Raw genomic sequence first — 16,376 nt, forward strand, 5'->3', positions numbered from 1 at the left:
ACTAGGGGAGATTACTCCTCCACTTGCATCTTCTGATATTGATGTTATTATACCCCGCCATGAAGTGGAACGGGCATATAGGAATGGGTGCTGTCTGTCCGTCCGTCACGTTTCATTTCTGGAGCAGAATTCAATAACCATGACAGATATCCCAACCAAACTTGGCACATAGATAGGTCTAGTGGTGAACTGGTGCCTTTTGAAAGTTTGTGATTTTTTCTAATTTATTTTTCAAGTTTCCATAGCAATGACTTGGACCTAGACTGAAAATGGCTTTAGTGCTCGTTTCCAGAGCAAATCTTGAAAATCGTACTCTATTTCTTGCCTTGCACATAGCCGGAGATTTTCATATTGGTGAGGGATATAAGTATTTCAAGCTTGTTGATAATGGCTGAAAGTGACACCAAATTTTGTGGCAGCTCGTTAACAATATTTTTCAGTTCTTATCTGTTGACCCAAAATATGTTTTTCCTTCCCATCAAATTTGTTCACTAATTTTGATAAACTTAAAATAGGTCAGTGAAAAGGGAAGTATCTCTAGCTCACAAACTTTTCAACTGCTTGACAGTTTCTTCTTGAGATCACATTAAAGAACAATGTTTCCAGAATTTGTTTATTATTATTATTATTTGACCTCCAACCATATGGTTTTGGGGAAATCTTTAAACTAAGAATGTTTTTGGAAACTGTAGATTGTATATTGAAATCAACATGGTTTTCCTCCCAGATTGAGCTGGAATGTTGATAACACAGAAATACTGTGAGTGAGTCGGTGAGCGAGTATAGTTTTACACCATTTTTAGCAATATTCCAGCAATATCACAGCAGGGGACATCAGAAATGGGCTTCACATGCCGGCGTGATGAGCTTGAGCGTGATGCTTTTACCACTAGGCTACCCCACGACCCAAAATACGGTTGAAACCAACACCGACACACATAAAATCACTGGTGTACTTTGTGTCAGTACATACTTAGCCAGATGGTGATCAGCAGGTTTTCCCTGGTCAGTTACAGTTGAAATGTTCCCAACCTACACAATGATAGTCAAAGGGGAGATAATTTGAGAAAAAACACGGTTGTCTCCCCTGATGTATTGCCTTCCTCAAGAACCCAACCCTAGTGTATCTCAGTGTGAGAATAATAAGTAAAACAACCATAGTTTTGCAACAAGCAATGTTCTCACATGTGATTGGATGACATTGAAGGTCAGGGTCACTCCGTTGGAAGTGTGTATACACAATATCTAGAGCATTTGTGATTGGATGTTGCTGAAACTTAATATCCATGATCTCTTGGCAGTTCATGGCTGATACTGTAGGTCAAGGTCATTTAACCCAGGACGTGCTCATAGCTTTGTTATTAAGGTAAAAGTGGCATAAGACTTTCTGTTTCAAACATGTACTGCATTAGGCGTGTGTTTCCAAAACCAGAGGGGGCACGGGTGGCCCAGTCGTCTAAGGCGCCGCGATTCGCTGTGTCCCTTGGGCATGCCAGACACCTATGATTGTGGGTTCGAATCCCACTTCCCCCAATTATGTTTCTAGGTTTGTCAGCACCATAACCATGCTCGTTGGTTTCACCGTAGTGGTAAACGTCTGAGACCTGCATCACTTCAGGCTTTCCTCCCACATTAAGCTGACATGCCGTGATATAAATGGAATACTGTTAAAAGCAGCATTAAACCCAACTCACTCACTCCAATACACAAACATTGCACAAACATTGCTTGTGCCATCTGCTCACAAATCAACAAAAACCAGAAGTGATGCCCTTGAACCGGAAGTGCTAATAGCTTTGTTATTAAGATATTTAGAGACGTAGTCTTTTCTGTTTCAAAGATTGCTTGTATATTGGGCATGTGTTAGGTCACCTGTCACTGATGTGGTGAGGGGTGTTGGGCAGCCTAGTGGTTGAAGGGCTCACTCGTCACGTCGAAGACCTGGGTTCTATTCCCCACATGGGTACAATGTATGAAGTCCACTCACTCACTCACTCACTGGTTTTGGGTGTGAGGCAGCCTAGTGATTAAAGTGTTCACTCGTCACGTCGAAAATTTGGGTTCTATTCCCAACATGGGTACAATGTGTGTAGCTCTCACTCACTCACTCACTCACTCACTCACTCACTCTCTCACTCTCTCACTCTCTCACTCACTGGTTTTGGGTGTGAGGCAGCCTAGTGATTAAAGTGTTCACTCGTCACGTCGAAAATTTGGGTTCTATTCCCAACATGGGTACAATGTGTGTAGCTCTCACTCACTCACTCACTCACTCACTCACTCACTCACTCTCTCACTCTCTCACTCTCTCACTCACTGGTTTTGGGTGTGAGGCAGCCTAGTGATTAAAGTGTTCACTCGTCACGTCGAAAATTTGGGTTCGTTTCCCAACATGGGTACAATGTGTGTAGCTCTCACTCACTCACTCACTCACTCACTCACTCACTCACTCACTCACTCACTCACTCTCTCACTCTCTCACTCTCTCACTCACTGGTTTTGGGTATGAGGCAGCCTAGTGATTAAAGTGTTCACTCGTCACGTCGAAAATTTGGGTTCTATTCCCAACATGGGTACAATGTGTTTAGCTCTCGCTCGCTCACTCACTCACTCACTCACTCACTCACTCACTCTGATGTGGTGAAGTCAGTATGGTAGGAACGTTACGAGGCATTCAGGGATGGTGGGTACGGATCTGCCTCTGTTTTGCATGTAATGAAACACGATTCTAGTGTACATGTTGTTTCAGGGCTGATGGACTACATCTGGCTGGTGTTGTACATCTTGTATGAGTGCCTGTTCCTGGTGCTGCCCATCAAATACGTCGCAGAGAATGAACTGCCACCTGCATCCACCCTCATTATCGCCTGTGAACAGGTGAGTGTTGCTGGCCCTTGGCCAGTGATTGGGACCCAAAAGCTGCATATAGATCAATGACTTGGACCTGAAAAATGTAAGAAGTCAATGGCAAAAATCAATCCATCAAATACACAAACAGGGGGCATGAGTGGCCTAGTTAGTGTGATTCACTGTGCAGTTTTGCGTCCCTTGGGGAAGCCAGAAACCTATGATTGTGGGTTTGAATCCTGTTTCGCCTCAATTATGTTTCTAGGTTTGTCAGCACCATACCCGTGCTCGTGGGTTTCACCAAAGTGGTAAATGTCTGAGACCTGCATCACTTCAGGCTTTCCTCCCACATTAAGCTGACATGCTGTGATAAAACTGGAATACTGTTAAAAGAGGCGTTGAACCCAACTCACTCACTCACTCCAATACACAAACACGAGAATTGCCATCTGCTCACAAATCAACACCATACGAACCATAACAACAGATCAATGCAATACCCTTCATAATTGGATTAATACATACAATCTGGCCAATGAACGTCGCGATAAGAAAACTGCTTGACTTCGTCACTACAGCTCCTGACAGTATTTCCCTATGATACAGAAAGTATGATGCCAATTTTATAGTGCTTGTCGTATTAGACCCATAAAGATCCGGGTAGAGTGTACCGTATTTTCTTGAGAATAGTGCACACATTTTTAAAAAAACCAACACAGCTATGTAGAAGGGGGTGCGCATTATACACGCCATAATGAGTTTTGATGGTTTTTTCCCCAAACGCAAAGACATTACCGTGAGCATGTAACACCATAGGTCTTCAGCAACCCATGCTTGTCGTATGTTATGTTCTTCTGTTTCTCTGCCCTGCAGTTGCGCCTGTGTATGAAGACTCATGCCTTTGTCCGTACAAACATGGTGCGCTTGCTGAACCACAAGAAGGATGACAGCAAGGAACATGAGGGTATGTGGAGGAGAGGAGATGTGCACTGATGGCAGGTTCTGTCGACTTGTCTATGGTGCCACAAGTAACTCCATTTGCCTAATAACAGTGAAGATCCGGGGTAGAATAGGTCTTCAGCAACGCATGCTTGCCGTAAAAGGCGACTATGCTTGTCGTAAAAGGTGACTAACAGGATTGGGTGGTCAGGCTCATGTCATCAATCCAAATTGCGTGGATCGAAGCTCATGATATCAATCACTGGATTGTCTGGTCCAGACTTGATTATTTACAGACCGCCGCCATATAGCTAGAATATTGCTGAGTGCAGCGTTAAACAACAAATCAACCAACCAACCATTTGCCTAATATTATTTGACACATTTCAACAATATCTTAAGACATGTAAAATTGAATAGAGAAAAATCAAAACATGTTAATTTTCCTCTTGAGATCAAATAAGATGTGATTGCTGTACAGATTTGATATGATCTGGATTAGGTAGTGGAAAAATAAGCCGTGGGTTTGAATTCAGGATTAATGTCAATTATGATCCTTGGTTTGGTTACTGCATCTGAAACAATGACTCGCTTGTCCTGTTGACAGTGTTCTCACCAAACTCTTTCAGGATCTTCTCGTTCATCCCACCAACCATACTTTACAGATCACTTAAAACTGAATTCTTGTAATTATATTTGAACAGCAAAGGATATGTGTGTAAGTTATATTTCTGAACAGTTATACATGTAACTGAAACCTGCCTTGTATGTCAGGAGGGGAGACGACGGAGAGTCGGTGCCCGGGGTTCTCCAAGTACCTGTACTTCCTCTTCGCCCCCACCCTCATCTACAGAGACTCCTACCCCAGGTATGTGTTACCATGGTTACAAGACACACCTGCAGACCACCCTGGAAGCTCCATGATTGAATAAAGAAATTACCGTATTTTCTTGAGTATAGTGCACACTTTTTTTCGAAAAAACACAGCTGTGTAGAAGGGGGTGCGCATTATACACGTATTATGAGTTTGGATGTTTTTTTCCCCCATGGAAAGACATTACCGTGAGCACGGAACACCGGAAATACCATGTCAACAAATCCATACTGAAGTACGCAAAATAATCATGTAATTACACTGTCTGGCTATAAAAAGTGTTCTTTGTATATCTGGACTTATATTTGTAACTTATTTCATTAATTTTATTCAAAATTCTTTTTAATATTGTTTTTATTAATTTCGGCGAAATCGTGTGTGAAGCGATCGGAAGATCGCACAACTCACCGTTATTAACAGCAAACACGGTCAGAATACCGCTATTGACGCCTTGAAACGAACTTTAGTTGACAGAGAATGGATACATATATCATAAATGACATACTTTGACTCCTTAAAAGTCATATTTGTTTTTGTTTGACGGTTCGATGTCAACATGAAATTCTCGCGATCACGTGCGCGTGAGCCTTGACGGTGACTGGTCAGACTGGTTCCATGTAAAAAATAATACCCGGGAATAGCGATCAGCTGCTTCGCTTAGGGTTATTATTATTTGAAATATGTTTAGTAAAGGCTGCATATAATTAAGAAAATAATGGACTATATTGATCCTGATAAAAAAAAATAGTTTCAGATACAATTGTTGCCGATCCTTGCATTAAAAATCCTATAAAGTTATATCATTGGGTGTGTCTTGACCGAATCACCGGTCCATTCCAAGAAAATGTGTGTACAGCTGATTGCCGTTTCCGGCTTTGTTTACGAGACAATACACAAGGTAATCTTAATCCCTAGATATAAAACAATGCCTAGCAGAACAATAAATACTTTTTAATTGGTAAATAAACATGTCTGGTGATTATATCTCAAATTTCGAATTTGTACTGACGAAGTTTCTCATCACCCGTTCGTTTGCCGGACTTCGCTGAAAGGGTACGGTGTAATTTTTTTCTGCGCATAATATTCAAATTTCTTTTTTTCCAAAATATTAAACCCGCTAGAGGGGGGTGCGCATTATACATGGGTGCGCACTATACTCAAGAAAATACGGTAGATATTGTCTTGTAAGATGATGGTTATGTCCCGAATGGTTATAACGTTGGATCTATCGAGCTTTCACCACTTACAGACCCACCCTGTGATGATCAAGTCTGTATGTGAACATGTTTGAGAACCCACAATATAAGATTGTGATTCATGATGATCAAGTCTGTATGTGAACATGTTTCAGAACCCACAATATAAGATTGTGATTTATGATGATCAAGTCTGTATGTGAACATGTTTCAGAACCCACAGTAGTAGATGGAGATTCATAATGATCACTTTATTAGAATGAGATTCATGATGATCAAATCGTATTTGAACATGCTTCAGAACCCACAATATTTTATGGGGATTCATAATGTTCACTTTAATAGATGGAGATTCATAATGATCAAATCTGTATTTGAACATGTTTCAGAACCCACAGTAATAGATGGAGATTCATAATGATCAAATCTGTATTTGAACATGTTTCAGAACCCACAGTATTCGATGGAAATATGTGGTGAGCAACTTCACCCAGGTGTTCGCCTGTCTCATGTACACATACTACATCTTCGAGAGATTCTGCATCCCTTATTTCCGCAAGTTCAACAAGGACCATGTCACCCCTAAGGCCCTGATGCTGTCAGCTTTCGGCTGCATGTTGCCTGGAACACTGGTGCTATTTATTGGTAAGCTATGTTGCCTGGAACACTGGTTCTATTTATTGGTAAGCTATGTTGCCTGGAACACTGGTTCTATTTATTGGTAAGCTATGTTGCCTGGAACACAGGTGCTATTTATTGGTAAGCTATGTTGCCTGGAACACTGGTTCTATTTATTGGTAAGCTATGTTGCCTGGAACACTGGTGCTATTTATTGGTAAGCTATGTTGCCTGGAACACTGGTGCTATTTATTGGTAAGCTATGTTGCCAAGAACACTGGTGCTGTTTATTGGTAAGCCATGTTGCCTGGAACACTGGTGCTATTTATTGGTAAGCTATGTTGCCTGGAACACTGGTGCTATTTATTGGTAAGCTATGTTGCCTGGAACACTGGTGCTGTTTATTGGTAAGCTGTGTTGCCTGGAACACTGGTGCTATTTATTGGTAAGCCATGTTGCCTGGAACACTGGTGCTGTTTATTGGTAAGCCATGTTGCCTGGAACACTGGTGCTATTTATTGGTAAGCTATGTTGCCTGGAACACTGGTGCTATTTATTGGTAAGCTATGTTGCCAAGAACACTGGTGCTATTTATTGGTAAGCCATGTTGCCTGGAACACTGGTGCTATTTATTGGTAAGCCATGTTGCCAAGAACAATGGTGCTATTTTTAAGTAAGCCATGTTGCCTGGAACACTGGTGCTATTTATTGGTAAGCCATGTTGCCTGGAACACTGGTGCTATTTATTGGTAAGCCATGTTGCCAAGAACACTGGTGCTATTAATTGGTAAGCCATGTTGCCAAGAACACTGGTGCAATTCATTGGCAAGCCATGTTGCCAAGAACACTGGTGCTATTTATCGGTAAACTTTGTTGCCAAGAACACTGGTGCTATTTATTGGAAGGCCCAAGTTCACTCCCCATCTTGTGTACAATGTGTGAAGCCTATTTCTGGTGCCCCCCCCCCCCCGTGATACTGTTGGAATATCGATAAAAGTGGAGTAAAACCGCTCTCACTCACTCACTCTTGGTATTCTGAGCAATACTTACAGGTCCCCAGCACTCCATTGTTTGTTGTTTGGTGGTCAGGCTAGGTGACTTGTAGGTTCCTACTAATATCAACCTCTGGCACAGATTGTTTTCCAGGCCACCATGACAAGACTCCACAGCCTCTAACTGTGGAGTAGGGCAGCATGCACTCAGGAGTATCTGTCCGGTGGTTGGGTAGCCTAGTGGTTAAAGTGTTCGCTCGTCACACTAAAGACCCAAGTTCGATTCCATTCATGGGTAAAATGTGTGAAGCCCATTTCTGGTGTCCCCCGCCATGATGTTGCTGGAATATTGCTAAAAGCGGCGTAAAACAATACCTACTCAGTATCTGTGACATACTCACCTTTTCCAGGTAGGTTTCTTCCTCCACTCATGGCTGGGATGTTGGTGTTGGATGTTGTTAATTATATCCAGACCCGTGAAGATGTGGAGTAGAATAGGTCTTCAGCAACCCATACTGGGTGTATTAGGCGACTATGCTTGTCGTAAGAGGCGACTAACGGGATCGGGTGGTCAGGCTTGCTGACTTGGTTGATGAATGTCATAGATCCCAATTGTGTGGATCGATGCTTATGATGTCAATCACTGGATTGTCTAGTCCACACTCGATTATTTACAGACTGCCGTCATATATCTGGAATATTGCTGAGTGCGGCGTAAAACAACAAACCAACCAACTAACCAATCATTATAACAAGCACCGGTTTGCATGGCCCGAACTTGATTATTTAATGGCCACTGTGGAATATTGCTGACTGTCATAAACTAACATGGGCTCTCTAATCTCTGACTCACTCACTCACTTGCCTTTTCATTCTCAGGTTTCTTCGCCATCCTGCACTCGTGGTTGAATGCATTTGCTGAGATGCTGCGCTTCGGGGATCGTCTCTTCTACAAGGACTGGTGGAACTCCACTACCTTCTCCAACTACTACCGCACCTGGAACGTCGTCGTACACGACTGGCTCTACACCTACATCTACAAGGACTTTTGCAGGGTAGGTAGAGCAGTCCATGCTTTCTCTAGTAGGGTTGTGATATGGAGATTCGTGGCTGTAATACTTCCCCAGTATCATTTCCTTGTTCTATGACTGTGGTTCACAAAAAATTTTATTTTACTTAAACTCACCAAACATGAACAATTTGGTAAAGCAGATTTGGTCCTTTCTGTGGCTGAATCTGTACAGGCTAGATTTTCACACACTTGAGTTATCCACAGGAATGTAAGAAGGAACTTTTTTCTCAGCAAATAGTCCTTAAGTACATGCCACTATCACTTTCACACTTACTGAACCCGTGAAGATCCAGGTAGAATAGATCTTCAGCAACCCATGCTTGCCGTAAAAGGCAACTATGCTTGTTGTAAGAGGCGATTAACAGGATCGGGTGGTCAGGCTCGCTGTTGCATGTCATCGTATCCCAATCATGATGTCAAATCACTTCGATTATTTATAGACCACCGTCATACAGCTGAAATATTGCTGAGTGCAACACTCACTCACTCACTCACTCACTCACTCACTCACTCACTCACTCACTCACTCACTCACTCACTCACTCAGCTCCAATATGATTGTTACGGTATTGTGATGTTTGTTGCAGCTGTTCGGCCACCAGAACCGAGCTGCGGCGATGGCGTTGGTGTTTCTCATCTCTGCTGTCTTCCACGAATATGTCCTCATCATCTCCTTCGGCTTCTTCTACCCTGTCCTCTTTGTCATGTTTGCTGGAGCAGGATGTGAGTAGTCCATGAAACCTCCACCTGTTTACTGCCAGCATAAACATGACCCTACTACCCTTACCAGTAAACCAGAGTTAAACATGACCCTACTACCCTTACCAGTAAACCAGAGTTAAACATGACCCTACTACCCTTACCAGTAAACCAGAGTTAAACATGACCCTACTACCCTTACCAGTAGATCTGAGTTAAACATGACCCTACTACCCTTACCAGTAAACCAGAGTTAAACATGACCCTACTACCCTTACCAGTAGATCTGAGTTAAACATGACCCTACTACCCTTACCAGTAAACCAGAGTTAAACATGACCCTACTACCCTTACCAGTAAACCAGAGTTAAACATGACCCTACTACCCTTACCAATAAACCAGAGTTAAACATGACCCTACTACCCTACCAGTAAACCAGAGTTAAACATGACCCTACTACCCTTACCAGTAAACCAGAGTTAAACATGACCCTACTACCCTTACCAGTAAACCAGAGTTAAACATGACCCTACTACCCTTACCAGTAAACCAGAGTTAAACATGACCCTACTACCCTTACCAGTAAACCAGAGTTAAACATGACCCTACTACCCTTACCAGTAAACCAGAGTTAAACATGACCCTACTACCCTTACCAGTAAACCAGAGTTAAACATGACCCTACTACCCTTACCAGTAAACCAGAGTTAAACATGACCCTACTACCCTTACCAGTAAACCAGAGTTAAACATGACCCTACTACCCTTACCAGTAAACCAGAGTTAAACATGACCCTACTACCCTTACCAGTAAACCAGAGTTAAACATGACCCTACTACCCTTACCAATAAACCAGAGTTAAACATGACCCTACTACCCTTACCAGTAAACCAGATTAAACATGACCCTACTACCCTTACCAGTAAACCAGAGTTAAACATGACCCTACTACCCTTACCAATAAACCAGAGTTAAACATGACCCTACTACCCTTACCAGTAAACCAGATTAAACATGACCCTACTACCCTTACCAGTAAACCAGAGTTAAACATGACCCTACTACCCTTACCAGTAAACCAGAGTTAAACATGACCCTACTACCCTTACCAGTAAACCAGAGTTAAACATGACCCTACTACCCTTACCAGTAAACCAGAGTTAAACATGACCCTACTACCCTTACCAATAAACCAGAGTTAAACATGACCCTACTACCCTTACCAGTAAACCAGATTAAACATGACCCTACTACCCTTACCAGTAAATCTGAGTTAAAGATGACAGTCTACTACCCTTACCAGTAAATCTGAGTTGAAGATGACAGTCTACTACCCTTACCAGTAAATCTGAGTTAAAGATGACAGTCTACTACCCTTACCAGTAAATCTGAGTTGAAGATGAAAGTCTACTACCCTTACCAGTAAATCAGAGTTAAAGATGACAGTCTACTACCCTTACCAGTAAATCAGAGTTAAAGATGACAGTCTACTACCCTTACCAGTAAATCTGAGTTAAAGATGACAGTTGTACTTGAATAAAATGTCTGTACTGCCTTTAAAGATGAAGTTAAAGATGAGAAGTGCATCACCCTTGAAGGTAACTAGCCGTAAATAGCTGCAATACTGCTGATGCGGCTAAAACAAAAGCAACATAATATGTTCACAGACTCACTAGAAGGTAAGCCATCATACTTAAGTTAAAGATGTGTACGGCCTTTAAGGACCCAGTTAAAGATGACTATGGAGCATTCTCACAAATCGTATCCTTTCCAATTCCATTGGTTTTGTCAACATAAATAGAAACCTTCCAATCTTTGTTGCAGTTGGTTTTATTTTTCTGACGGACAAGGGGTCCTCTCGGAGCTGGAACGTGTTTCTGTGGGTGGCGCTGTTCATTGGCAACGGTCTACTTATGTGTTTGTACAGCATGGAGTGGTATGCCAGGAGGAACTGCCCTGTCAACTCAGTAAGTACACATCTACTGTCCTGTCAACTCTGTGAGTACATATCTGCTGTCCTGTCAACTCAGTAAGTACACGTCTATTGTACTGTCAACTCAGTAAGTACACGTCTACTGTCCTGTCAACTCAGTAAGTACACATCTACTGTCCTGTCTACTCAGTAAGTACACGTCTATTGTCCTGCAAACTCAGTAAGTACACATCTACTGTCCTGTCAACTCAGTAAGTACAGGTCTACTGTCCTGCAAACTCAGTAAGTACACGTCTACTGTACTGTCAACTCAGTAAGTACAGGTCTACTGTCCTGCAAACTCAGTAAGTACAGGTCTACTATCCTGCAAACTCAGTAAGTACACATCTACTGTCCTGTCAACTCAGTAAGTACACGTCTACTGTACTGTCAACTCAGTAAGTACACATCTACTGTCCTGTCAACTCAGTAAGTACACGTCTATTGTCCTGTCAACTCAGTAAGTACACATCTACTGTCCTGTCAACTCAGTAAGTACACATCTACTGTACTGTCAACTCAGTAAGTACACGTCTACTGTCCTGTCAACTCAGTAAGTACACATCTACTGTCCTGTCAACTCAGTAAGTACACGTCTATTGTCCTGTCAACTCAGTAAGTACACATCTACTGTCCTGTCAACTCTGTAAGTACACATCTACTGTCCTGTCAACTCTGTAAGTACACATCTACTGTCCTGTCAACTCAGTAAGTACACATCTACTGTCTCTACTGTCCTGTCAACTCTGTAAGTACACATCTACTGTCCTGTCAACTCAGTAAGTACACGTCTACTGTCCTGCCTACTGTCCTGTCAACTCAGTAAGTACACATCTACTGTCCTGCAAACTCAGTAAGTACACATCTACTGCCCTGTCAACTCAGTAAGTACAGGTCTACTGTCCTGCAAACTCAGTAAGTACAGGTCTACTATCCTGCAAACTCAGTAAGTACACATCTACTGTCCTGTCAACTCAGTAAGTACACGTCTACTGTACTGTCAACTCAGTAAGTACACATCTACTGTCCTGTCAACTCAGTAAGTACAGGTCTACTGTCCTGCAAACTCAGTAAGTACACATCTACTGTCCTGTCAACTCAGTAAGTACAGGTCTACTGTCCTGCAAACTCAGTAAGTACAGGTCTACTATCCTGCAAACTCAGTAAGTACACATCTACTGTCCTGTCAACTCAGTAAGTACACGTCTACTATCCTGCAAACTCAGTAAGTACACATCTACTGTCCTGTCAACTCAGTAAGTACAGGTCTACTGTCCTGCAAACTCAGTAAGTACAGGTCTACTGTCCTGTCAACTCAGTAAGTACAGGTCTACTGTCCTGCAAACTCAGTAAGTACAGGTCTACTGTCCTGTCAACTCAGTGGGGATTCTGGATTAGAAGAGGTCCCAAGCAACCTTTGATGGATGTATCAAACAACTGGTCACGGTTTGGTCAAGCTTATTAATTTGATTGATTTCCTGTCACTGTATTCCAATGGCATGGATCATTGCTCATAATATCAATCACAGGACTGCCATGTCCTGACTTGATTATTTACAGGCCGCTATCATATGGCTGGATTAGTGCTGAGTGCAATGTTAAACAACATACTGAATAGGATGTCCCAGAAACACGACCAACTGATTATGTTTGTTGTTGTTTCAGGACAGTTTCATCGACTACCTGATCCCAAGGTCATGGACGTGCATGATATGAGTATCGCCAGTGCAAGAGGCGCAACTATGTCCGCGCAATGTGTCGACGACATTCACATCATCATCAACGTGCCCCATCAACGAACCCCCACCCCCATTGTAGAGAACCATTGACCATTGCTCCATGAATGTCATGACAGGATGTCAGACCGTACCATTGTGATATAAATATACATTTCAATCAAGTCTTTCTTGTCCAACTCATCATGTCTGTCTCAGTTTTGCGATGTTCATGTGTTTTCTGATTATCAATGTGATTGTATCATGTTGTCATAATTCACTATGTAAATGTCTTATCTTAATAATTTGTGTGAAAGATTTTAGTTTCTCTTTCTTCATTGATCATGGAGCATGAGTTTTCAAGTCGTCTAAGGTGCCACAATTTGCTTAGCAGAGTTGTCTCCCTTGGCAGACCAGGAACCTATGATCGGGGCTTCAAGTACCTCTTCATCCTTATTGCTGCACCATACCTGTGTTCCTCGGTTTTGTCAAAGTGGTAAACATCTGAGACCTGCATCACTTCAGGCTTTCCTCCCACATTATGCTGACACTCCATGATATAAGTGGAATACTGTTCAAGAGGTGTAAAACTCTCTACTCACTCACTCACTCAGTTTGCGCTCCTTGTAAATATGTATTCTACCTGTCATTCATACATTTTTCCAAATAATGTATTTTTATTATGATCATGTTGTTTTCAGAATATATTGATTTCTTTTCATCCATTGGTTTGGGGTTGAAATGAAAATACAATTGGAAAAACAGGTTTCTTTTTAACATTAAAACAAATATATGAAAGACTTGCTTATTGGAGTAAAAGTTTCAAAGGTCCTTCAGAAAGAAAGAAAAATTGTTTGGATTATTTTTTTTACATTTATTAAAATATGTTTCAGAAGAAATGCCAAATGATGAAATAAAATGTTGGATATTTCAGTTAACTGTTACATATAACTTGGAGTAAGATAGGCCAGCAGATAGTGTGACCAGCAGTGTGCATATGTCCACCAATTATATGTGCCACCATCAGGGCCTAATATGACCTTCCCTTGACCTGCCCTTGATCCACCCTTGAACTGCCCTTGACCCACTCTTGACCTGCCCTTGACCAACCCTTGACCTGCCCTTGACCCACCCTTAACCCACCATTGACCTGTCCTTGACCCGCCCTTAACCCACCCTTGAACTGCCCTTGACCCGCCCTTAACCCACCATTGACCTGTCCTTGACCCGCCCTTAACCCACCCTTAAACTGTCCTTGACCCGCCCTTAACCCACCCTTGACCTGTCCTTGACCCACCCTTGAACTGTCCTTGACCTTGACATAAATACACCTGAAATGACATCCTTATTGTCTTTTTTCACAAACAAACCAGGTTATTTCACCCCCCCAAAAAAACCCAAAAACAAAAACAAAAACAAAATACCTAAGAAATATGACAAGTCAGGCCTCCAATGTTATTTGTGTATAGCATCTGATATCGTACATGTGATATATGTGTATAGTCCATGTCATGTAATGTATATAGGTATATAGACAGGATACAATGTCAGTGTTGTACAGGATGTGTGGTATATGATTACATAAGTATACATATGCATGGTATCGTGTGGTATAATCTGTATATCATGACGTCATGATCTGTGTGTATAGCAGCATACATAATTCAAGTTCAAATGCATGTACCTACATACGGAGATTACATAACACATACGGAGCATTTTCACTTCCAATGTAAAACCAGGGCATTTGTTTACCCGTATGCAATATTTGTAACTAACACTTGTAACTCTCACCAGTAACTATCACCAGTATTGCAACAGACAATCTTAGTTTGGGTAGAAGCATTTGATAAACACTCCACTTTATATGGGATCAATCACAATTAGGTCTTTAATTTGTTGGAAAATTGATGCTCTTTTGATGACTCATCCTCATTTATGCAGGGTATTATATCTCTGTTCTGTTATATCCCTATTCTATGAATAGATAATATAAGCTATGGGTTTCCGTACCATAAATATCAGGTATTAGGAATACAATTGTATTATGCAAGTCTGTGGTGAACATGATACATGATTTCTAAATATAATTGATGTTTAAGATATGTGATGTCACGCTCTACTTTCAAAACTGTGTATGAATACAATGTTTGAGTGAATCGCCCTATTTGACATATAGGCCACGTGATTTGCAGGGTTTCTTGTCTACATGATCACCGACCAGTGTTCCCATTGACCGATAATTACCAGTTTTTTACCGGTAATATTTGGCTTGTACCATTAATTCATGTGAATGCCAGTCCCTGTGGACTGTTGAATAAAAGCCTGTTGTCTGTTTAGTGCAAGGAAATAGCATTTCGTTTTTCTTCAAGGTTTAAATAAATATCCATTTTGCAGAGACTTGGTCTTAAACCAAAGTGAAATATTCCGGGGGGAAAAGAGAACCTTGTGACTGAACTTTGTGTCAATGATGTGTAGATCTGACTAAATTACCTCAGGGATGACATCATTCAAGATGTCAGCCATCAACATACACTGCATTGAACATGATGTTGACAGAATTAAAACCAGGTCATTTTCATGTTTATATAGACTAACATCTAGTCTCTGAAATGAACATATCGTACATAAAAAAACAGTTGTTCAGTTATCTTAATAAAAATATAATAAAAAGGAGCCCAGTGACTCTCTTCATTTTCAGATACTGCAGTGATCTAGCCTTGCCAAACATTATAGACTTGTATGGGCTCTATTTGATATATATTTGTATCAGGGACTGTAAGACAGACTACATTGAACATGATGTTGACAGAAGTAAAACCAGGTAATTTTCATATGTTTTTGGGTTTTTTGTTCAAAGTTGGGACTGACAAAAATTGGGGAGGGGCTGGTAAGTTTAGCGTTGCCATTCCACTGGGACTGGCATTTTCAAAAGTCAGCGGGAACACTGACTCACACGTCGGGAACACTGACCCACACGTCGGGAACACTGACCCACACGTCGGGAAACTGGTACCTAAACTTGTTGGTAACATGAGTTTTATGTTTAAAATGACCAAGCAGACATTGCATCAATGGAGGGAACTAAGTACTTTAGGGGGCACGGGTGGCCCAGTCGTCTAAGGTGCCGTGATTTGCTGTGCAAAGTTGCGTTCCTTGGGCACACGAGAAACCAATGATCGTGGGTTCTTATCCCGGTTTGCCCCGATTATGTTTCTAGGTTTGTCAGCAACATACCCGTGCTGGGTAGTGGTAAACGTCTGAGACCTGCATCACTTGGGCTTTCCTCCCACATTAAGCTGACACGCCGCGATATAACTGGAATACTGTTAAAAGCGGCGTTAAACCCAACCAGAGACCATATACTGATATATCGGTATATGGTCTCTGACCCAACTCACTCACTAACTCCAAGTAGTTCCTTGCATATTTATCGGATCATGATGCCAA

The 16,376-nt window shown here is 41.7% G+C and overlaps 1 protein-coding gene across 2 annotated transcripts in view; it reads left to right on the forward strand.

Annotated features, from left to right (window-relative positions):
- LOC124110534 (sterol O-acyltransferase 1-like) overlaps positions 1 to 14,312 on the forward strand; it is a 38,065-nt gene extending 23,753 nt beyond the window's left edge. For both annotated transcript variants that reach the window (XM_046469909.2, XM_046469910.2), the window contains 8 exons: positions 2,750 to 2,877; positions 3,721 to 3,811; positions 4,561 to 4,654; positions 6,305 to 6,501; positions 8,346 to 8,521; positions 9,126 to 9,261; positions 11,064 to 11,206; positions 12,877 to 14,312. In XM_046469909.2, coding sequence (XP_046325865.1) covers positions 2,750 to 2,877; positions 3,721 to 3,811; positions 4,561 to 4,654; positions 6,305 to 6,501; positions 8,346 to 8,521; positions 9,126 to 9,261; positions 11,064 to 11,206; positions 12,877 to 12,927 — 1,016 coding nt within the window. In that variant the 3' untranslated portion in view covers positions 12,928 to 14,312. The remainder of the gene's footprint in view (positions 1 to 2,749; positions 2,878 to 3,720; positions 3,812 to 4,560; positions 4,655 to 6,304; positions 6,502 to 8,345; positions 8,522 to 9,125; positions 9,262 to 11,063; positions 11,207 to 12,876) is intronic.
- The last annotated feature ends 2,064 nt before the right edge of the window (positions 14,313 to 16,376 follow it).

Source organism: Haliotis rufescens, unplaced genomic scaffold, assembly GCF_023055435.1.
Source record: "Haliotis rufescens isolate VD_foot unplaced genomic scaffold, xgHalRufe1.0.p SCAF_43, whole genome shotgun sequence".
Classification (NCBI taxonomy): domain Eukaryota; kingdom Metazoa; phylum Mollusca; class Gastropoda; order Lepetellida; family Haliotidae; genus Haliotis; species Haliotis rufescens.